Here is a 22,256-nt window from a genome sequence, read left to right as displayed (position 1 = left end):
AGGTGAAGGTTTTAATGTTTCTGCTTCATGTGCTGTAAATCTTTGTCTCACACCATTGTATCCTCAGCTTGAATTACAAAGCCTGTCACTAAAAGCAGGTAAAACCATGTTTGTGTCATGACTCCATATGAGCTCTATAATCTGATCATGTGTTCATGAAGACAAATAAACCTTCATTTAACCAAGTCTGTCACTGTTACAGCTTTCACATTAGCTAATACAAACAGCTCCTCTTAATGATAAGACCAGTTAAGAGCAAAGTCAACATGATGCATTTTTACAGCTGGTTCCAAGCCAGTAAAAGCAAATGTGCATCCAACACATGCAATACCACAACTACCTGGATTCACAAGTACAAACCACATACATCATAGTATATTATATTAACTGCAGCTAATGCTTTCCATGTGGCATTAATGTAATGATGAAATGTATCTTCTGTGTTGAGCACAGGGGGCATGTCCAAATGAAGCCTGTGTTGAGGCCCAAAGAGACCCATAGACCAAAGACAAATGAGGCCTTGTTTCTTTGAAATGATGTCACTGCCTCATTATGTGATTTGAGCTGTTGAAAAGACAAAGATCTAGATCGGAGGTGATTTTAGGAACTTCACAAGCGTGCATGGCCGTTGGAGGCAGATTATGGAGCCACCAAAAAGACAACAGACATCAGTAGTTTGGAAAATTTTGACGTGCTGACGCCCAGCATAAGTCATAAATCAGTCTCATAGAGCTTTGTTAGTTAGGAGTGTGTATGTGACATCGGACCTCATATGAGTGTTCTGCAATTGATACATCATTATGTTTACATGTCACTCGGACTGTGCAAAGTCACGTCGGAGTAACATCTTTTAAAAGTTCATTTTGGACTTCCAATTTTGGTCCACTAAAGGTTTATTTTGTAACACTGGTCAACGTCTTTTTTTTTTTTTTTTAAATGTCTGTGTTGGTGTCCTTAGGACCTCTGTATGTGGGCTCCTGGGCTAAAACAAAAGTGAGCAGCTGCTCAGTGGATGTGGAGCAGAAATGTCTCCAGCTTCTCACAGACAGTTTGTAAAACATGAACATCCACAAAGACTGTTGAGGAGTTTATCAAAAATACTCAACAACAAGAACAGTGGTAGATGCATGATATTGTGGAAAATTTAAAGCAATTGTTGAACATGAATTGTTTTAGGCATTATGATTTTATACTGCCTAATATGCATGCATGAAATATACATTTTTTCACATCCTGAACACAATGATAATGAGCATGGTTTATGTGCATGGTGGGTGTTAAAGCAAACTTTTTTTTCTCGCTCTGTGTCTCTCTTTCTCTGTAATTCTTATTACTGGGTCCAGCAATCAGAATCAGTGTATTGAAGGCTGGTTAGCCTCTCTGAGACAACATCATGCTCAGCACTGGAAAAATCATCTCCAGGAACTAAAAGACAATGACTGCTTTTCTGGATGTTTTTTGGACAAGCAGCTCATATTGTTTACGTGTCTGAATGGCATTGGGTTATGTAACCATGTTTATATTCTTTTAATCAGTCATCGTGTGTGTGCATGTGTGTTGATTTTGGCATCACTGTTTGTTGAATAGGCATGAAGCCAAATCAAAACTCTCAAAAAGCCATCAATGGCTCCATTTATACAGATTCCAAAAGGCTTCAGTTTGTTATAGGAGTCAACATGCCGCATGGAATTTGGTCCAGGACTTAAATACGTGTGTTGCATTAGGTGATTTTTGCTTCGTTGCTGAAGCTCGTAAGGGTCAAAATATTTCAGAAAATTTTGGATGAGATTATGGTCGTGACAGACGGCGAGCCAACCATTTTGCGGAAATTCACCACAAAAAAGATACACACATCAGTCTGCAGCACTGACAATCATCTGCACTTCTTTACATTCCTCTGTTAGTCACTGCTGGATGAAGCTTTCCTCTCCTCTCCACCTCACAGTAACATGGCCCAGTCAGAGCGTCTCTACACTGCTGCTTCAACTTCAATAGATCACTAGGACACAGCTCATCCTCTCTCAGCACACACACCATCCTGTTTACCATGACCTCCACCTGCAGAGAGAAGAAGGAAGAGCAGAGGATATAAACAAGTGTTTAAGTTCATGAAAAGGTTTTTCACTCCTAGTCTTAGTTTGGACTTTCATTCATTAGAATAACCTCGGTCTGTCCACTCTGAGCTCTTTAGGAAACCCCAAAACAATCCCAACAATCCAGATGTAATGGTTCCTGCTATTCACTGAAGGAATTCCGTCCAAACAACTGGTCTAACTAAATTCTTCCTCACCTACAGATTGTGTTCGTCACTGCTTTAAACTTGGAAATGAATGCAGTCATTGGTCTGCATGCTGCTTTTTTCAGAGAGCTGATTGGCTGTTGACAGTGTTTGATCAGAGCATGTGAGCCGTTACTATAAAGTGACCATAGAGGTAGGAAGGTCAGGCAGAAACAGGAAGTGTTTGTGTCCAATCCTGAAGCTTGTCACCATTTTCCTCTCACAGCTTCACTGAGAAGCTGCAGCTTTACAGGAAACACTGGATCTTTGTTTCATGCTGACTGTTTAGTACAATACTGCTGACAGCACCACAAACTCAATCCAACACTCTACTGACCACAGCACCTCCAGTCTGCAGTCTGGACTCTCCTTAAGCTCACACAGCTGCTTCACATCTGGTTCCTGCAGGTTGTAGTTTCCACTCATGTCCAGCTCTCTCAGATGGGAAGAGTTGGACTTCAGCGCTGCTACCAGATAACCACAGCTGATCTCTGACAAACCACAGTCCTTCAATCTGTATAAAGAATGAAAGATGTACGCTTATTAGACAAAGTGCGTTCTTGGAATGATTCAATGTTTCATAATCTGTTCAGAGCTGAAGAACGTTCAGAATGTAGAAGCTTAGAAAATGGAAATTGCAAACAGCTGAAGCCAACAGGAAGCAGCTTCAAATAAACACATCATGAGAAAAAACTCGTAATTTTTCACATTCAAGTTGTGCATTTATCATAAAAAGACTTAAAAAAAATAGTGTTTTTTATTGAAGGAATCACAAGGCTTCGCTTTTAAAAGTTGTAAAGTTGGCTGAGAGTCCTCAGGAAGCGCATCATGGCAGACAGGGAGAGGCTTTACAGAGTAGTCAAGACACCACAGAAGACCATTGGCTGTTCTCTCTCCTTCCTGTTGGACATCTATTCCTCCCACTTCCTCAGCAGAGCTACAAACATCATCTAGGATAGCTCCCAACCTGGTTCTGACCTATTCAACCTGGCTACAGATGCATGAGCACATAGACAGATTCAAAAATAGTTTCTTCCCAAAAGCCACAACCACTCTGAACTCTCACATGCACTCCATTAACAGACTACACAACACCACCACCACGGTGCAATACCTAATTTTATTCTATTATTTATTCTATTCTAAATTGTTGTGTGCCATGGCTTTTGACCTGCGTAAGAAAGTAAACTGCGGAATATTCATTGTTGTGTCTGATACTTAGAACTGTGAGGAAGAACAGTACCCAGTTAACCCTTTAAGACCTACCATAGAACCAAGTCCGCCAGAGCTTACTTTATATTTTTACATGCTGTGGAGCCATTTTTGGGAGCATTTCAAGTTGCTATACATCAATACAACTGTTATAGCCCATATTTTAATAATATGTATGCATTAAGTGCATAGTAACTACATTAATTGCAAAAAAGTGCAATAAACTACAAAAAAATTGAAAATCAATTTTTGTTTTTTTACATATATTTCTACTTCGAGAAATTTAAGAGGTTTATCTCTCAAAACTTTAAATACAAAAAAGTTGCAAAAAATAGTTTATAACAGGAAATTTATTTTGAGTGTCTTCATAGTTTTATTTTTAAGATACACCATTTTATATACTGCAGGAAAAACGAAAAACAATCCTATGATGCAAATTTGCAAAGAAAACAGCAAATAAACTATTTCCAGCAGTGCAATTCGAGTTCTAAGCATCCCAGAAACTATTCAGAAAAGCATAAAGTCAAACATGACTTCTAAAAACACCAGTATATGCTCTTGAGGCCTACAAGTAAAAAACTACATTTTCTGCGAAAATGACGTCACTTCCGGTTTCGGGCAGGAAATGGTGGACATGCGATCATTCGCGCTGACGTCTGTTTCAATGTGGAAAGTGTTACGAACAGCTGATCAGATCGGCAAAGCGTGTTTCTGGAATATTATGTTTTTGTTCCTGCAAGCACTTTTTATGCAATTTTTGCAAAGTTTTATGTGGAAGGAAACCGTGACTTAGGACAAGCTGATGGCATAAGATGTAAGTACAACTCCTCTGGTTTCATATGCAAAAACAATTATTGCGCTAGCTTGTGCGGTTGCAGTGCTACCGGGATTTAAAAATAGTTACGCAAAAAAGAGCGTGCCCACTCCCACCGGATTCAAAGGGTTAATCTAAATTAGGAAAGCTCGGTAGCCCAGTTGGGACCTTGTGGAGGGCCGCGGGCCATACATTAAGTATCACTGCTTGGAATGTGAACATGCTTCTGCTACAGTCAATGGACTAACCCAAAGAAGTAGAAAGCAGAACAGAAGATCCTCATTGTGAATCAATATAATATCAGCCTTATGTCTGCAGTCAGCAAAACTTTTACGTCACATTCATCTCAGAACAACTAAAACATGGTGACTGACCTCAGAGTTCCAAGTCCACATTCTAGACTCTCCAGAAAACCACACAGCTTCTTCACTCCTGAATTCTGCATGTTGTTGTTACTCAGGTCCAGCTCTCTCAGATAGGAGGGGTTGGACTTCAGCGATGCTGCCAGATAATCACAGCTGATCTCTGACAAACCACAGCGCCACAATCTGTATAAAGAATTAAAGATACACGTTTATTAGACAAGTGTGTGCTTGAAATCGTTCAATGTTTCATAATCTGTTCAGAGCTGAGAAGGTTCAGAATGTAGACGTTTAGGAAATGGAAACTCCAAAGAGCTGAAGCCAACATGAAGTCGGTTCAAACAGGAAACTATGCAGAATTTTCAGACTAACTACATGCCCTGATGCAGCCAGTTTTATTTTGGAGATCTTAATCTCTGTTCTGTGACTAAGTCCTTGAATCATTTCTTCCAGTTTGTTCAACATGACAAACTAAGTATTGGATGTGTTGTGGCTCCGTTAGTGGAGCTTTTAAATGTGATGGCCCCTCTGGATCTATCAGATCACAGTACTGAAGAGAGCTCAAACTGAGCACACGGGAAAAATGAGGATTACTTTGAAAACAGGAACAGTTTTCCCCAGTGACTAGTAAAGCACTCAAACATGTTCTCAGTCAGAAGAAGCTTTCTTGTTATGAGGGAGATAAGAAAAAGACTGAGACATATAAACTTGTTCAAAGAGAGATAAAGTAAGCAGAGGAGGAGCTTATTAAAGGACACTCGAGGCTGGCTTGGAAAGGAGTGAAGTCCATGATGGGGATGCAGAACAAGGACAAAAGATGAATGTGATGGTGGCAGATGTGTGGTGAGAGTGAGAGGGGAACCAGACGCTGGCTTGGATGTGAGCGAGCTTTATTTACACTCTGGTGGCACAAACAGAAATACAGCAAGTAAAACAAAACCTAAAGGTGACCTAAACTCGGAATGACTAACAAAACGAACCTGAACGGAAGACTCCGGTAGAAAGCGCAGGGAAGAAACACAGACGGACTAGTGACAAACATGAGAGAACACACACTAAAAATACACTGATGGGAACGAGGAAATGACACACAGGAGGGAGGCACAGCTGATTCTGATTGACAAGACGAGACAGAGGAAATGCAATCTGAACACCTTGACATAAGACACAGACTTTCACAATAAAACAGGAAACTCAAAACATACGTGAAGACGCAGTCTCAGAGACGCTGGCTTTACACAGAGACCTGACTACACTAGAAAGGATACACAGGCAAGGAAGACACAGAACAGAGGGAGCACAGAATTTACACTCGGAAACCAAATAACAAAACCTAAAAATCTGAACTCAGGAAGTACCACAAAACTAGGGAGCTAGAAAAACTAGGAAAGAAACCAAAACACAATAGTCACAATCCATGATGAAATCAAAAGTAAAAGTACAAAAAACAAAAACACTGGGTCACCGACCCAGGACCATAACACCTAGGAATTTCAAAGAAAGAAAAAAGAAGGTTGTAGGTTGGGAAAATGATCTCTGTCCACTTTTGTCCACTCATTCATTCATATAAGCTATCGAATGCAGCTTTGATCTTCACAGTTTGGTTTATGAAAGTCATTCTAACCCTGAATATCAGAGTGTTACTCCTTTCCTTTACCCATGATTCATGCTGGCAGTGTTGGAGATTTGGATGTCGGACTGTGTTTTGTATGATGTGTGTATGTTTTATGTTGGACTGCTGTTTGTAAAGCAAATGGCCATTTTGGTTTTTATTTCAGTGTCAGTGCCATTCCACCAAATATTAAGGTGGAATGGAGAGTAGTAGAGTTTTACAGCTAATTATCAGTGGAAAATTTTTCTTCTTCTTTTAAGGGTTGTAATGTGAACATTTTTCTGCTACAGTCAATGGACTAAACCAGAGGAGTCTTTACCATGAAGATCCTCAGTGTGAATCAGTATAATATCAGCCTTATGTCTGCAGTTCAGTGTCAGCACAACTTTCACAACATATTCATCTCACCACAACTAAAACATGGAGACTGACCTCAGAATTTCAAGTCCACATCCTGGACTCTCCAGAAAATCACAAAGCTGTTCCACTCCTGAATCTTGCAGGCTGTTGTTACTCAGGTCAAGCTCTCTCAGATGGGAGGGGTTGGACTTCAGTGCTGCTGCCAGATAATCACAGCTGATATTTGACAAACCACAACTCCCCAATCTGTATAAAGAATGAAGGCTGTAAGTTAATTAGAAAAAGTGCTTGGAATCATTCAGTGTTTCATAATTCAGTTTATTCAATCGTATTTATTAAGTGCCAAATCACAAAAACAGTCAGCTTAAAACACTTTATATTGTAAGGTAGACCCTAAAATAATACATAAACAGAAAAACAGTCGTATGACCCCCTATGAGCAAGTACTTTGATGCCAGCAGGAAGGAAAAACTCCATTTTAACAGCTAGAAATCTCCAGCAGAACCAGGCTCAGGGAGGGGCGGCCATCTACCGTGACCAGCTGGTGTAAAAGAAGGAAGACAGGACAAAAGACATGTGGTGGAAGAGAGCCACAGAAATAATAACAAGTATGATTCCCTGCAGAGAGGTCTATTAACAAATTGTGAGAGAGAAAGGTGACTGAAGACGAAACAGTGCATCATGGGAATCTCCCAGCAGCCCACACCTAGTGCAGCATAACTAAGGGAAGATTAAGGGTCACCTAATCCAACCCTAATTTAAATGCTTTTGCAAAATGCCTAATCTTAAAAGTAGATATAATGTCCGTCTCCTGTATCAAACTGGAAGCTGATTCAATAGATGAGAGCTCTGAAAACTGGAGGCTCTGCCTCCCATTCTACTTTTACTCTAGGAAAAATAAGTAATAATAAGTGATTCGTTTATGCTATGATTCAGCACAGGAGGGAGGGGGTGAGTAGCTAAAATGTGCTGTGAGCATGTTAGCAGAGAAAGCAGCTATTGTCTTGATGTGTGCACAGGGTTTTTTCTTCCAGTTCAGGGCAGAAATGTTTTTGTTAAAAAACTGGCTGTTGGTATTTTCCCCAAAATTTTAATTATAAGGTAGATATATTTCTACTAATGGAATTAGTTTGCTAACAGCAACAGGGATGAGTCAGTGAGTCAGTTGGGCTTGTCATGAGTCAGTAAAGTGATTCTCGAGCAGTGAATGATTCGTTCATGATTTGTGCATCACTATGTCACTCTGAGACAGGATATTTTGAATTTCAGAGATATTGTGCAAATGGAAGAAAGCAGTCTTACATATGTGTTTAATATGTGCATTGAAGGACATATCCTGTATAAAGATGACTCCAAGGTTCCTCACAATGTTACTAGAACACAGGTACTTAAAACACAGCCCTGAGGCACTCCAGTGCTGAGTGAGATGGAGGGGGAGACTTGTTTTCCCACCCTCACTGATTGGGGTCTGTCTGTGAGGAAGTTGAGGATCCACTGACACAGTGATGAGCTGAGTCCTAGATCCATCAACTTGGTGAAAAGCTTAGAGGGAATTATTGTGTTGAATGCTGAACTGTAGTCCACGAACAGCATCCTAACATATTTCCCTCTGCCAGTGTCCAGGTGACTCAGGGATGTGTGGAGCAGGTGAGATATGGCATCGTCTGTGGAACGATTAGTCCGGTAAGCAAACTGAAGTGAGTCGATGGTAGCAGGAAGTGAAGAAGTGATGTGATCTCTCATCAGTCTTTCAAAACACTTCATTACAATTGAAGTCAGTGCTACTGGACGGTAGTCATTGTGGCAAGCGGGCTGTTGTTTCTTTGGAACAGGGACAATGATGGACTGTTTGAAGCACGTGGGAACCACAGCTTGGGCCAGGGACAGGTTGAAGATCTCCGTGAACACCGGTGCTAGCTGGTCAGCGAAGGCTCTCAGGACCCCGTCAGGGATTGCATCAGGTCCTGCTGCCTTCCTGGTGTTCACCCTCCTGAAGGTGTTCCTCACGGCATGCTCTGTGATGACGAATGCATTTTCTTCACTGGTGTACTCCGAGCGCGTGCAGCTGTTTGTTGTTTTAATTACTGCGGCGTCGAAGCGAGCATAAAACGTGTTCAGCTCATCAGCCAGTGAAGCATCTGCATTCATCATTGAAGAAGCTGGTCTTTTATAGTCCGTTATAGTCCGCAGTCCTTTCCACAGGCTCCTAGAGTCGCACTGTCGTAGCTGTGACTCTAGTTTTTCCCCGTAGCTCCGCTTTCCCTTTCTGACTGCACTGCGCACGTTGTAAGACTCAGCCTTGTATAGGCCCATATTACCGGAGACGAGCCCTTCATTGTAGGCAGCGGTGCGTGATCTCAGAGCGTCGCGGATGTTTTTATCCACCCACGGCTTCTGGTTGGGAAAAGTTCTGATGATAGATCTTTCTGGTGGTTTCCCGATGAATCCCATAACCGCTTCTGTAAACATGTTGATGTCATCAGAGCTGCGCCGAAACATGTCCCAGTCTGCGTCATCCAGTGCGTCCTGCAGCGCGGTCACTGATTGGTCCGTCCAGCGAGCGACCTCCCTCCTGATTGGTGGTTGCTGCTTTAACCTTTGTTTGTAAGCAGGCATGAGGAAGATGGCGGCATGGTCAGATTTTCCAAATGCCGGCAGGTGCTGAGCCTTGTAACAGTTCTTGAATGGGGTGCAGTGGTCTAATGTCCTAGTGCCCCGGGTGGGGCAGTTGATGTGCTGGTGAAGGTTGTGAAATGTCCGTTTGAGATTTACTCTGTTAAAATCTCCCATAACAATGAGTGCGGCATCTTGTTGAAGTGTTTGTTGATGTGTGAGAACCTCATGCAGCTCACATAAGGCAGTGTCCGAGTCCGCGTGAGGCGGAATGTAAACAGTGCAGGCAATGACCGCAGTGAATTCCCGAGGGAGATAGAAAGGGCCACATTTAACGATCAAAAGTTCCAGATTGGCGAGCAAGAGCGTGTGAGTGGGGAGATGTTTGTGCTGTCGCACCATCTGTTGTTCACCATCAAACACACTCCACCACCTCTTTTCTTCCCTCATTGGTGCACTCTTGGTGGCGCTGTCACTTGGTGTTCGCTAGCAATTTAATTAACAACTTTTAAATACATTCTTCTTTCATAGTATAATCTTCACGTGCTTCATCCGAAGCACACTTTCTGTGTACTCACTACCTAATTTATAGCCAAAGTATTCACTCACTGTCTCTGTACTGTCTTGCTAGCTTAGCTTAGCTCGTAGCCGACTCATTAGCACCATGGCTACTTCACCTGTCCCTCCTGCACTTTCTTGCTCATTGTGTCAGATGTTTAGTTACTCCTCGGCCTCCTTTAGCAGTAATGATATCTGTAACAAATGTAGCATATTTGCAGCGCTGGAGGCCAGGATTACTGAATTGGAGACTCGGCTTCGCACCCTTCATTCACCCGTAGCTAGCCAGGCCCCTGTAGCTGGTGCAGCCGAAGATAGCGTAGGCCCGCTAGCTGTTCCCCGGCAGGTCCCAAGCAGCTGGGGAAACAGGGAGGCTGGGTCATGGTGAGGAGGAAGCATAGTCCTAAACAGAAGCCCCAGGTACACCACCAACCCGTTCATGTGTCTAACCGTTTTTCCCCACTCGGCGACACACCCGCCGAGGGTCAAACTCTGGTAATTGGCGATTCTGTTCTCAGACATGTGAAGCTAGAGACACCGGCAACCATAGTCAATTGTCTTCCAGGGGCCAGAGCAGGCGACATTGAAGGAAATTTAAAACTGCTGGCTAAGGGTAAACGTAAATTCAGTAAAATCATAATTCACGTCGGCAGTAATGACACCCGGTTACGCCAATCGGAGGTCACTAAAATCAATATTGAATCGGTGTGCAACTTTGCCAAAACAATGTCGGACTCTGTAGTTTTCTCTGGTCCCCTCCCCAATCAGACCAGGAGTGACATGTTTAGCCGCATGTTCTCCTTAAATTGCTGGCTGTCTGAGTGGTGTCCCAGAAATGATGTGGGCTTCATAGATAATTGGCAAACCTTCTGGAGGAAACCTGGTCTTGTTAGGAGAGACGGCATCCATCCCACTTTGGATGGAGCAGCTCTCATTTCTAGAAATATGGACAAATTTATTAAACCCCCCAAAATATGACTATCCAGAGTTGGGACCAGGAAGCAGAGTTGCAGTCTTACACGCCTCTCTGCAGCTTCTCTCCTCCTGCATGACCGTTACTTATCCTTTACACGAGTCATCTGGACACTGAACGCCTCCCACTAACATAACTTGAAGTAGGTAATGATGGTAGACAGCCATGCTATTTAACTTTGGCGTGCTGTAGATTATATAAGTTTCACTAGAACCAAAAACCCATCTCCATAGAGACTGTGTCAGCTTCCAAAAAGACAAAAAACAAACTAAAAACCAGCAACAAACAACTTAAACATAAACAATTACAAAGAAAGAACAGTACAGTATTCACAGACAGTACAGTATCCACATCTGAACCAAAGAGTAAAACAGTGAAATGTGGATTATTAAATATTAGGTCTCTCTCCTCCAAGTCTCTGTTAGTACATGACTTAATAATTGATCAACAAATTGATTTACTCTGCCTTACAGAAACCTGGTTGCAGTAGGATGATTATGTTAGTTTAAATGAATCAACACCCCCGAGCCATTCTAACTACCAGAAATCTCGAAGCACAGGCCGAGGGGGCGGTGTGGCAGCAATTTTTCACACCAGCCTATTAATTAATGAAAGACCAAGACAGACTTTTAATTCATTTGAAAGCCTGATGCTTAGCCTCGTCCACCCCAGCTGTAAAACTCAGAAACCAGTCTTACTTGTTATCATCTATCGTCCACCTGGGCCTTACACAGAGTTTCTCTCTGATTTCTCAGACTTTATATCTAATTTAGTTCTCAGCTCAGATAAAATAATTATTGTGGGTGATTTTAACATCCATGTAGATGCTAAAAATGACAGCCTCAACATGGCATTTAATCTGTTATTAGACTCAATTGGTTTCTCTCAACATGTAAAAGAACCCACCCACCACTTTAATCACACTCTAGATCTTGTTTTAACATATGGCATAGAAACTGAACATTTAACAGTGTTTCCTGAAAACCCTCTCCTGTCTGATCATTTCCTGATAACATTTACTTTTACAATAATTGATTACACAGCGGTGAAGAGTAGACTTTATCAAAGTAGATGTCTTTCTGAAAGTGCTGTAACTAAGTTTAAGAATAGAATTCACCCACTGTTATCATCTCCAATGCCCTGTACCAACACAGAGCAGAGCAGCTATCTGAACGCTACCCCAACAGAGGTCGATTTTCTTGTTAATAATTTCACCTCCTCACTACGTACAACTCTGGATACTGTAGCTCCTGTGAAAACTAAGGCCTCAAATCAGAAGTACCTGACTCCGTGGTATAATTCTCAAACACGTACCCTAAAGCAGATGACTCGTAATCTGGAGAGGAAATGGCGTGTCACAAATCTAGAGGATCATCATTTAGCCTGGAGAAATAGTTTGCTGCTTTATAAGAAAGCCCTCCGCAAAGCCAGAACATCTTACTATTCATCACTGATTGAAGAAAATAAGAACAACTCCAGGTTTCTCTTCAGCTCTGTAGCCAGGCTGACAAACAGTCAGAGCTCTTTTGAGCCAACCATCCCTTTAACGTTAACTAGTAATGACTTCATGAACTTCTTCACAAATAAAATTTTTATCATTAGAGAAAAAATTACCAGTAATCATCCCACAGATGTAATATTATCTACAGCTACTCTTAGTACCACTGATGTTAAGTTAGACTCTTTTTCTCCAATTGATCTTTCTGAGTTAACTTCAATAATTACTTCCTCCAAACCATCAACGTGTCTTTTAGACCCCATTCCTACAAAACTGCTCAAAGAAGTCATGCCATTAATTAATTCTTCAATCTTAAATATGATCAACCTATCTCTAATAATCGGCTATGTACCACAGGCCTTCAAGCTGGCTGTAGTTAAACCTTTACTCAAAAAGCCATCTCTAGACCCAGCAGTCTTAGCTAATTATAGGCCAATCTCCAACCTTCCTTTCATATCAAACATCCTTGAAAGAGTAGTTGTCAAACAGCTAACAGATCATCTGCAGAGGAATGGTTTATTTGAAGAGTTTCAGTCAGGTTTCAGAGCTCATCACAGCACAGAAACAGCTTTGGTGAAGGTTAGAAGGTTACAAATGATCTTCTTATGGCCTCTGACAGTGGACTCATCTCTGTGCTTGTCCTGCTAGACCTCAGTGCAGCGTTCGATACTGTTGACCATAATATCCTATTAGAGCGATTAGAACATGCTGTAGGTATTACAGGTACTGCGCTGCAGTGGTTTGTATCATATCTATCTAATAGACTCCAATTTGTGCATGTAAATGGAGAGTCCTCTTCACACACTGAGGTTAATTATGGAGTTCCACAGGGTTCAGTGCTAGGACCAATTCTGTTTACATTATACATGCTTCCCTTAGGCAGTATCATTAGAAGACATAGCATACATTTTCACTGCTATGCAGATGACACGCAGCTCTATCTGTCCATGAAGCCAGATAACACACACCAATTAGTTAAACTGCAGGAATGTCTTAAAGACATAAAGACCTGGATGGCCGCTAACTTTCTGCTTCTTAATTCAGATAAAACTGAGGTTATTGTACTCGGCCCTGAAAATCTTAGAAATATGGTATCTAACCAGATTCTTACTCTGGATGGCATTACCTTGGCCTCCAGTAACGCGGTGAGGAACCTTGGAGTCATTTTTGACCAGGACATGTCCTTCAACGCACATATTAAACAAATATGTAAGACTGCTTTCTTCCATTTGCGCAACATCTCTAAAATTAGAAATATCCTGTCTCAGAGTGACGCTGAAAAACTAGTTCATGCATTTATTACTTCCAGGCTGGACTACTGTAATTCATTATTATCAGGATGTCCAAAAAACTCACCGAAAAGCCTTCAGCTAATCCAAAATGCTGCAGCAAGAGTCCTGACAGGGACTAGAAAGAGAGAGCAGATTTCTCCTGTTTTGGCTTCCCTTCATTGGCTTCCTGTTAAATCCAGAATTGAATTCAAAATCCTGCTCCTCACATACAAGGTCTTAAATAATCAGGCCCCATCTTATCTTAATGACCTTGTAGTACCATATCACCCTATTAGAGCACTTCGCTCTCGCTCTGCAGGCCTACTTGTTGTTCCTAGAGTATTTAAAAGTAGAATGGGAGGCAGAGCCTTCAGTTTTCAGGCCCCTCTTCTGTGGAACCAGCTTCCAGTTTGGATTCGGGAGACAGACACTATCTCTACTTTTAAGATTAGGCTTCAAACTTTCCTTTTTGCTAAAGCATATAGTTAGGGCTGGACCAGGTGACCCTGAATCCTCCCTTAGTTATGCTGCAATAGATGTAGGCTGCCGGGGGATTCCCATGATGCATTGAGTTTTTCTTTTCCAGCCACCTTTCTCACTCCGTATGTATTAATAGACCTCTCTGCATTGAATCATACTTGTTATTAACCTCTGTCTCTCTTCCACAGCATGTCTTTATCCTGTCTTCCTTCTCTCACCCCAACCGGTCGCAGCAGATGGCCGCCCCTCCCTGAGCCTGGTTCTGCCGGAGGTTTCTTCCTGTTAAAAGGGAGTTTTTCCTTCCCACTGTCGCCAAAGTGCTTGCTCATAGGGGGTCATATGATTGTTGGGTTTTTCTCTGTATCTATGAAGCGCCTTGAGGCGACTTTTGTTGTGATTTGGCGCTATATAAATAAAATTGAACTGAATTGAATTGAATTCCCCGACTCCATTGTCCTGTCCATGTGGTAAACCGAAAAGAACCCCGCCGGCTGCACGGCGTGGTCTGGTATTGCTGGGTTCAGCCAAGTCTCGGTGAAGCAGAGGAGGTTGCAGTCCCGAATGTCTCCCTGGAACTTAATTCTGGCTCTGAGGTCATCAAGCTTGTTCTCGATGGATTGAACATTGGCTAGCAGGATACTGGGCATGGGTGCGCGGTGTGCGTGAGCCCGTAGCCTGTTCCTGATGGCGGCTCGTTTCCCTCGAGGCCGTTGCTTAGGGTTGCGTCCTTTGTTCTCTCTCAGGATCTCCATGGTGGAATGTTTGTGTATTGTAGACCAATAGAAACCAGGGTGTCTCTACTGTAGCGAATTTGTGTGTTTTGCATGATGCCCATGCAAAATTATGGCAGATATAGCAAAAAGTGACGAAAAAAGAAAAAAAGTGAAAAAGTTGGGGCAGAGCATCCAGCACGGCAGCCGACCTCACCTGCGCCATCTTAAAGGACTTTAATCAGCAAGATAATCCTGTTGTTTAAAGTCAACCATATTTGGATATCTAAAGTCAGAATATGATCCAGTCACATCTATATCAACACATATTAAAGCATGGTTGAGTTTATGCTGCATGAGATTATTGCTGATCCTCAGAAATCCCCTGGCTCAGCTCCACACAGATTTCCAGTTTCTTTATTGTAAATGCAACATGTACAGCTGGTCCTGAGAAACATTAGCAGCATGACAGCTGAGTCTCAGCTTCTTCTCATTCTTCATCATTAATCACACTTTGTTTTCATTTATTTCCTCCTCACATTTACTTTTGAACACTATTACAGTTCAGTCACAGATTCACTCAAACACATGAAACAGCTGATAAGAATGTAGTCTGGGCACAGTGTGACTTTGAACAATCTTCACACCAGCTTCGCAATCAGGGTTTTTGTTCGCTCATCTCCAGACTTCGTCTTTCCCTTCACTTTCCTTCTTGGACCTGTTTGACTCACAGCAGTATTTCCCATTGATCCAGAGACCCCAAACTTTCATGTCATCTTTAACCTGGATGTTAATTTCAGCAGTACTGAGATCAGGGCCGATCCACACTCCCTCTGTGCTGCTAATTTGGCCCTGATGGAATATATCTGAGGTATTACTGCTGTCAGTGATCTCTCTGTCCACAGTCTGTGTCACATCTGGAGACCCCTCATTACACAAGTTGATCCATAATTCAGTCTATAATATAGGAATTTAAATCATGTTTACTACTTTTTTCCTGTCTTAAGGGAAGGCAAGGCAAGGTAAGGCAATTTTTTTTATAGCACACTTTCAGCACAAGGCAATTCAAGGTGCTTTACATGATTAAGATAAAACATAAAAGATAAAACAAAACACTATAAAAGTAAAATACAAGAAAACATTTACAAGAAAGCATTCGCAAATAGAGAGCCATAATAGGATCAGTTACTCATAAGCAAGTCTAAATAAGTAAGTTTTAATTTTAGACTTAAAAGAGTTCAGTGTCTCTGCAGCTTTGCATTCTCCTGATAGTGTATTCCAGATGTGAGGAGCATAGAAACTAAAAGCTGCATCTCCATGTTTAGTTCTGGTTCTAGGGACGGTTGATAGAGGAGATCTGGAGGACCTAACTGATCTGGATGGTTTGTACCATGATAGCAGAATCCTAATGCACTCTGGTGCTAACCCATTCAAGGATTTATAAACTAATAAAAGCACTTTAAAGTCTATTCTCTGAGCTACAGGGAGCCAGTGTAATGACTGTAAAACTAGAGTAATGTGCTCTATTTTCTTGGTTCTAGTGAGAAAACGAGCAGCAGCATTCTGAATCAGCTGCAGTTGTCTAATTGATTTTTTGGGTAAAACTGTGTTACAGTAATCAAGGCAGCTAGAGATAAATGCATGCATGAGTTTTTCTAGGTCTCCTTGTGTCATAAGTCCTTTAGTCCTAGAAATGTTCCTCAGGTGATAGAAGGCTGACTTTGTTATAACTTTTATGTGGCCCTGGAGGTTCAGGTCTGAGTCCATTATAACACCTAAATTTCTGGCCTGGTCGGTAGTTTCTAGTTGGACCAGTTTGAGCTGATTACTGATATTTAATCGACCTTTTTTGGGTCCAAAGATAAGTACTTCAGTTTTGTTATTGTTCAGTTGAAGGAAATTATGAGACATCCAGTAATTAATTTGCTCAATGCATTTATTAAGAGTTTGGATAGGTTCAACATGACCTGGTGACATTGAGATATAAAGTTAAGTATCGTCTACATAATGGTGCATAATATTATTGGTGGTTATAATCTGGCTTAACGGGAGCATGTAAATGCTAAATAAGAGGGGCCCTAGGATGGAACCCTGGGGAACCCCGCATGTGATTTCTATATTTTGTGATGAAAATTGGCTAATTGACACATAGACGTTCCTGTTCTTAAGGTAGGACTTGAACCAGTCGAGTGCTGTACCAGAGAGTCCGGCCCAGCTCTCTAGATGTTCCAGTAATACAGTGGGGCAAAAAAGTATTTAGTCAGCCACCGATTGTGCAAGTTCCCCCACCTAAAATGATGACAGAGGTCAGTAATTTGCACCAGAGGTACACTTCAACTGTGAGAGACAGAATGTGAAAAAAAATCCATGAATTCACATGGTAGGATTTGTAAAGAATTTATTCGTAAATCAGGGTGGAAAATAAGTATTTGGTCAATAACAAAAATACAACTCAATACTTTGTAACATAACCTTTGTTGGCAATAACAGAGGTCAAACGTTTACTATAGGTCTTTACCAGGTTTGCACACACAGTAGCTGGTATTTTGGCCCATTCCTCCATGCAGATCTTCTCGAGAGCAGTGATGTTTTGGGGCTGTCGCCGAGCAACACGGACTTCCAACTCCCGCCACAGATTTTCTATGGGGTTGAGGTCTGGAGACTGGCTAGGCCACTCCAGGACTTTCAAATGCTTCTTGCATTGGCTTCAGCAGCGGAACACGTCTGGCACTGCGGGATTTGATTCCCTGCCGTTGTAGTGTGTTACTGATGGTGACCTTTGTTACTTTGGTCCCAGCTCTCTGCAGGTCATTCACCAGGTCCCCCCGTGTGGTTCTGGGATCTTTGCTCACCGTTCTCATGATCATTTTGACCCCACGGGATGAGATCTTGCGTGGAGCCCCAGATCGAGGGAGATTATCAGTGGTCTTGTATGTCTTCCATTTTCTGATGATTGCTCCCACAGTTGATTTTTTCACACCAAGCTGCTTGCCTATTGTAGATTCACTCTTCCCAGTCTGGTGCAGGTCTACAATACTTTTCCTGGTGTCCTTCGAAAGCTCTTTGGTCTTGGCCATGGCGGAGTTTGGAGTCTGACTGTTTGAGGCTGTGGACAGGTGATGAGTTCAAACAGGTGCCATTCATACAGGTAACGAGTGGGGGACAGAAAAGCGTCTTACAGAAGACGTTACAGGTCTGTGAGAGCCAGAGATTTTCCTTGTTTGAGGTGACCAAATACTTATTTTCCACCCTGATTTACAAATAAATTCTTTACAAATCCTACCATGTGAATTCATGGATTTTTTTTTCACATTCTGTCTCTCACAGTTGAAGTGTACCTCTGGTGCAAATTACTGACCTCTGTCATCATTTTAAGTGGGGAACTTGCACAATCGGTGACTGACTAAATACTTTTTTGCCCCACTGTATGTGGAAGGAAACTGTGACCTAGGACAAGCTGATGGCATAAGATGTAAGTACAACTCCTCCGGTTTCATATGCAAAAAAAATTATTGCGCTAGCTTACGTGGTTGCAGTGCTACCGGGATTTAAAAATAGTTACGCAAAATGGAGCGTGTCTGCTCCGACCGGCTCTAAAGGGTTAATGGGGATATGTAATTGGTGTGGTGTTATGTAAACAATTGAACATGTATTTATTAACTGCAGAAGGTATGGTAACCACAGGAGAATGATATGGGTATGGGGGGGGGGAGTCACGTTTGAAAAGGTGGTTGACTGGCTAAGTAACACCAGAGGGTGGCAGTAATGCATCTTCGATGGATGCAAGCTGCTGTTAAACTGGAGGAAGAAGAAGAAGAAGCAGCACTACTGGGACTGCTGCTCAGAAGTGAACATGCAGTGTCCTCCTCTTCTGCCTTGCTTTTGAACTTTGTTTGCTAAACCTGTTTGCAGTTTTGCATTTTGTCTGTTAAACTCGGTATACTGTTGAACTTGGTTTTAGTAGAGCTTTGTGATGCCGGTCTGCCCAAGTTAACCCTTAGCTTTTAATCTTGACTTTTTTTTCCTTTTGTTAATTGTTTGCCCAATGGTCTGCTGAACAACCCTGTCGGGTTTCTGTTTAAAGTTTGCAATAAAACCTTTAACTTTACTCAGTTTTCCTGTGGGTCTTGTGTATGTTATTTTCCTCCTGTCGCCTAGCAGAGGGGGTCGTAACAATTCGGTGAATAACATACCAGCTAGAGGTAGTGGACTGTGATCACACAATTACCCTGAGACATGCTGAACCATCTGCTTAAGGTTAACCTGCTGATGTTGAACAACCTTGGAATCCAATGATAACTTTATTTATTTCACAGAGCAGTGGTGGCAGCTTCCTCAACACACTGAGGTGGATAGAAGGAAACCCAACTCCCGGACAAATTTTGATTGCACATTAATTAGCTCCTTATCTCCAATTTATAATGATCAACACAAACTTCAGCAGAGACAAGTCCCAGTTTAACATTACTATTGCCCAGCATGCCATGCAGCAGTGTCAGTTTGCAAATGTGCAATGATTCCTGCTCCAATCTCTTTCACTTTCACAGATTGCTGTGTGTCGTGACCTTTGACCTGCTAAAGAAAGTCCACTGTGGATTATTCATTGTTGTGTCTGATACCTAGAACTGTGAGGAAGAACGGTACACAGTTAGTCAGGGTCCCCTCTTTCTGAATTAGGAAAGCTCGGCAGGCCGGTTGGCGCCCTGTGGAGGGCCGCGGCCATGCATTGAGTATAAGTGCTTGAAATGTGAACATTTTTCTGCTATAGTCAATGGACTAACTCAGAGAAGAAGAAAACCAACTTTACCATGAAGCTCCTCAGTGTAGATCAGTATAATATCAGTCTTATGTCTGCAGTTTAGTGTAAGCACAACTTTCACATAATATTCATCTCACCACAACTAAAACATGGAGACTGACCTCAGAATTTCAAGTCCACATCCTGGACTCTCCAGAAAACCACACAGCTGCTTCACTCTTGAATCCTGCAGCTTGTTGTTCAACCTCAGGTCCAGCTCTCTCAGATGGGAGGGGTTGGACTTTAGTGCTGCTGCCAGATAATCACAGCTGATCTCTGATAGACCACAGCTCACCAATCTGTGTAAATAATTAAAGTTTTAAGTTTATTAGACAAAGTCTGTGCTTGAAGTCATTCAGTGTTTCATAATCAGTCCAGAGCTGAAGAACGTTCAAAATGTTATAGTTTAGAAAATGGAAACTCCAAACAGCCAACAGGAAGCAGCTTGAAAATAACACAAGGGAAAATAATTTTTCATATTAAACTTGTACATTTCTAACAGGAGTATTTTAAAGACAGTGTCACTGATGATCAACTTCTCTTCACTACAAGTTTGAGTAATAGATGCACGATAGACTGGACCATGTACGCATGCTTTCCAGCAAACTTTTATTATTACAGTTGCTGCTACATACAAATGGCTGCAGCTTTGCAGCTCGCAAACGCACACTAAAAGCAACAACAACAACACTCAGGACTCAGTATAGCCTTTAAATACTGGTGTGGGGTGATTGCTTATACCGCTTAGGTATACTGGCTCATTTGAGAAATTTCTGCTTGCAAAGACAGTTTGAAACTCTAATCAGCATGTTTCCTGTCATACTAGAAGGGATCAAACTCTAGAGCAGGGGTCCCCAATCCCAGTCCACGAGGGCCGGTGTCCCTGCAGGTTTTAGATCTCACCCTGGGTCATCACACCTGAATCACATGATTAGTTCATTACCAGGCCTCTGGAGAATTTCAAGACATGTTGAGAAGGTAATTTATCCATTTAAATCAGCTGTGATGGATCAAGGACACCTAAAACCTGCAGGGACACCGGCCCTCGTGGACTGGGATTGGGGACCCCTGCTCTAGACCTTTGTTCATTTGGTCAGTGAAGGATGCTTTTCCACCTGAAGAAAGACCAGCACCTTATTCAAGGCAGGGGCATAAGCACTTCCATGGGAGAGCAACACTGCACAAACAGACACAGCACAGCCACTGAAGTACAAGGACAAAGAGAAAGGCGAGGGAGAAGACTCTGGTGGTGTGGATGGACCCTTTAGGGGCTCCAAGACTGAGGAAGAAACCTCCATGCTAAGGATGCTGCAGTGATCTGGGGAACTCGGTCCATTCTGAGGCTGCATCATGACTTACAGATTTCAGCCAAATGAACATCTCGTGATCCAACAGTGCACAAGCTGTGAGCAATCAGCTGTTTAATCATATACACAGATTCTTTCATCAGCTGTAATGTGAATGTACTGATTGTCAAACATCTCCCTATCACCACTCCACTGTCAGCCTTTAAATAAACCCTGCTCAAGTCTGTGACTTCTTTTTGAAGTCGAAAGGAAAAACTGTTGTTCAGTCATTTGGAAAGACTTTAAGCACTCAAAATTCTTCACATATGTCTTCAGACATTTCCCGAACAATTATGAACTAAAGAATTCAATCAAAGATATGAAATATAAATAAAGATAAGAGCTGCAATTAGTGAAATCACCTTAGAGTTTCCAGTCGACAGTTTGGATTCTCCAGTCCAGCACACAGAAGCTTCACTGCTGAATCCTGCAGGGTGTTTCCGCTCATGTCCAGGTCTGTTAGATGGGAGGGGCTGGACAGAGATGGGGCGATAACGTCACAGTGAGTTTCTGAGAATTCCGAACTAGTCTGTCTTTGATTATAGAAAATAAAATGTGTTATTATAAAAGAAGAAAATCTGCATCATAAACACAGTATGAATGTATGAAGACAAAAAGAGTGACATCATAATCTGATGAACATCTACTCTTCGCGTCTGTGCTTCAGCTTCTTACTGTGTTTGACAAGACACAATGATTCATTCTCTCGCAGACCTGCAGACTTTTAATAACTATCTTTGTTTAGTTTTAATCTGCAGATAAGGAGGGAAGATGGCGTCACATTAAGGGTTCCATAATGTCCAGTCTGTCAGTGAGATCTGATCTAGACTATTATCCAGATTTATAAAATAAGTCTCCATGAGCACTTGTTTATCCACATTGTTCTCAGATGTAATAATTAAGTTTGCCTATGTAATATCATATCATATTTATTTGTATGGCACATTTAAAGACCAAAGTATACAAATGAGGCAGGGGAAATGTAAACGGAACACACTGACATAAGACGGAGACCTTCAAAGTAAAAATGGAAACACATACACGTAATGACACAGACTCAGAGACCTACTACACTAAGGGGATACACCAAACAGAGGGAACACAACTAAACCCTGGGAAACCCAAAACAACAGTCATAAAAAACTATCAAAAGTGAAAGTACAGAGGTAAGTGACGGGAAAAGTTAAGCGACCCATGTTGTAGGTGACGTCAGACGCCGGAGATTTGGCAAAAAAAAAAAGAGAATGGTAGCGTAGAATTATTTAAGCTTCAGTATTGCCAAATAAACTATACATATAACTAACAACATCTTTCCTAGGGCTGTGCGATATGACCAAAATCTCATATCCCGATATAAGACATTTATCGTCC

At 41.9% G+C, this 22,256-nt stretch overlaps 2 protein-coding genes and 1 long non-coding RNA gene across 4 annotated transcripts in view; 1 reads left to right on the top strand and 2 right to left on the bottom strand.

The window, feature by feature from the left end:
• Nucleotides 1-22,256, top strand: part of LOC146673017 (uncharacterized) — a 406,340-nt gene that overhangs the window by 146,251 nt on the left and 237,833 nt on the right. The window lies entirely within an intron of this gene.
• Nucleotides 1-22,256, bottom strand: part of LOC146673023 (NACHT, LRR and PYD domains-containing protein 3-like) — a 505,210-nt gene that overhangs the window by 433,139 nt on the left and 49,815 nt on the right. The gene's annotated exons all lie outside the window — the stretch shown is intronic.
• Nucleotides 788-21,360, bottom strand: LOC146673025 (ribonuclease inhibitor-like). Its single transcript, XM_085401643.1, has 6 exons — nt 21,248-21,360; nt 19,662-19,838; nt 6,711-6,884; nt 4,679-4,852; nt 2,624-2,792; nt 788-2,058 (listed from the first exon to the last, which is right to left on the bottom strand). The coding sequence occupies exons 1-6, from the start codon at nt 21,331-21,333 to the stop codon at nt 1,888-1,890; spliced, it is 951 nt and encodes a 316-aa protein (XP_085257769.1). The 5' UTR covers nt 21,334-21,360; the 3' UTR covers nt 788-1,887.

Source organism: Rhamphochromis longiceps, linkage group LG3, assembly GCF_057381845.1.
Source record: "Rhamphochromis longiceps isolate RC_006_pf linkage group LG3, R_longiceps_female_GT1.1, whole genome shotgun sequence".
NCBI lineage: Eukaryota > Metazoa > Chordata > Actinopteri > Cichliformes > Cichlidae > Rhamphochromis > Rhamphochromis longiceps.
This window is presented reverse-complemented; position numbering and strand designations above follow the sequence as displayed.

What these genes read in the sequence shown, in the direction of transcription:
- LOC146673025 (XM_085401643.1), bottom strand. Translation starts at nt 21,333, where the DNA reads ATGAGCGGAAACACCCTGCAGGATTCAGCAGTGAAGCTTCTGTGTGCT. An exon ending in TGTGGACTTGAAATTCTGAG is followed by an intron (nt 4,853 to 6,710) that starts GTCAGTCTCCAT and finishes TTCTTTATACAG; the next exon opens with ATTGTGGCGCTGTGGTTTGT. An exon ending in TGTGGACTTGGAACTCTGAG is followed by an intron (nt 2,793 to 4,678) that starts GTCAGTCACCAT and finishes TTCTTTATACAG; the next exon opens with ATTGAAGGACTGTGGTTTGT.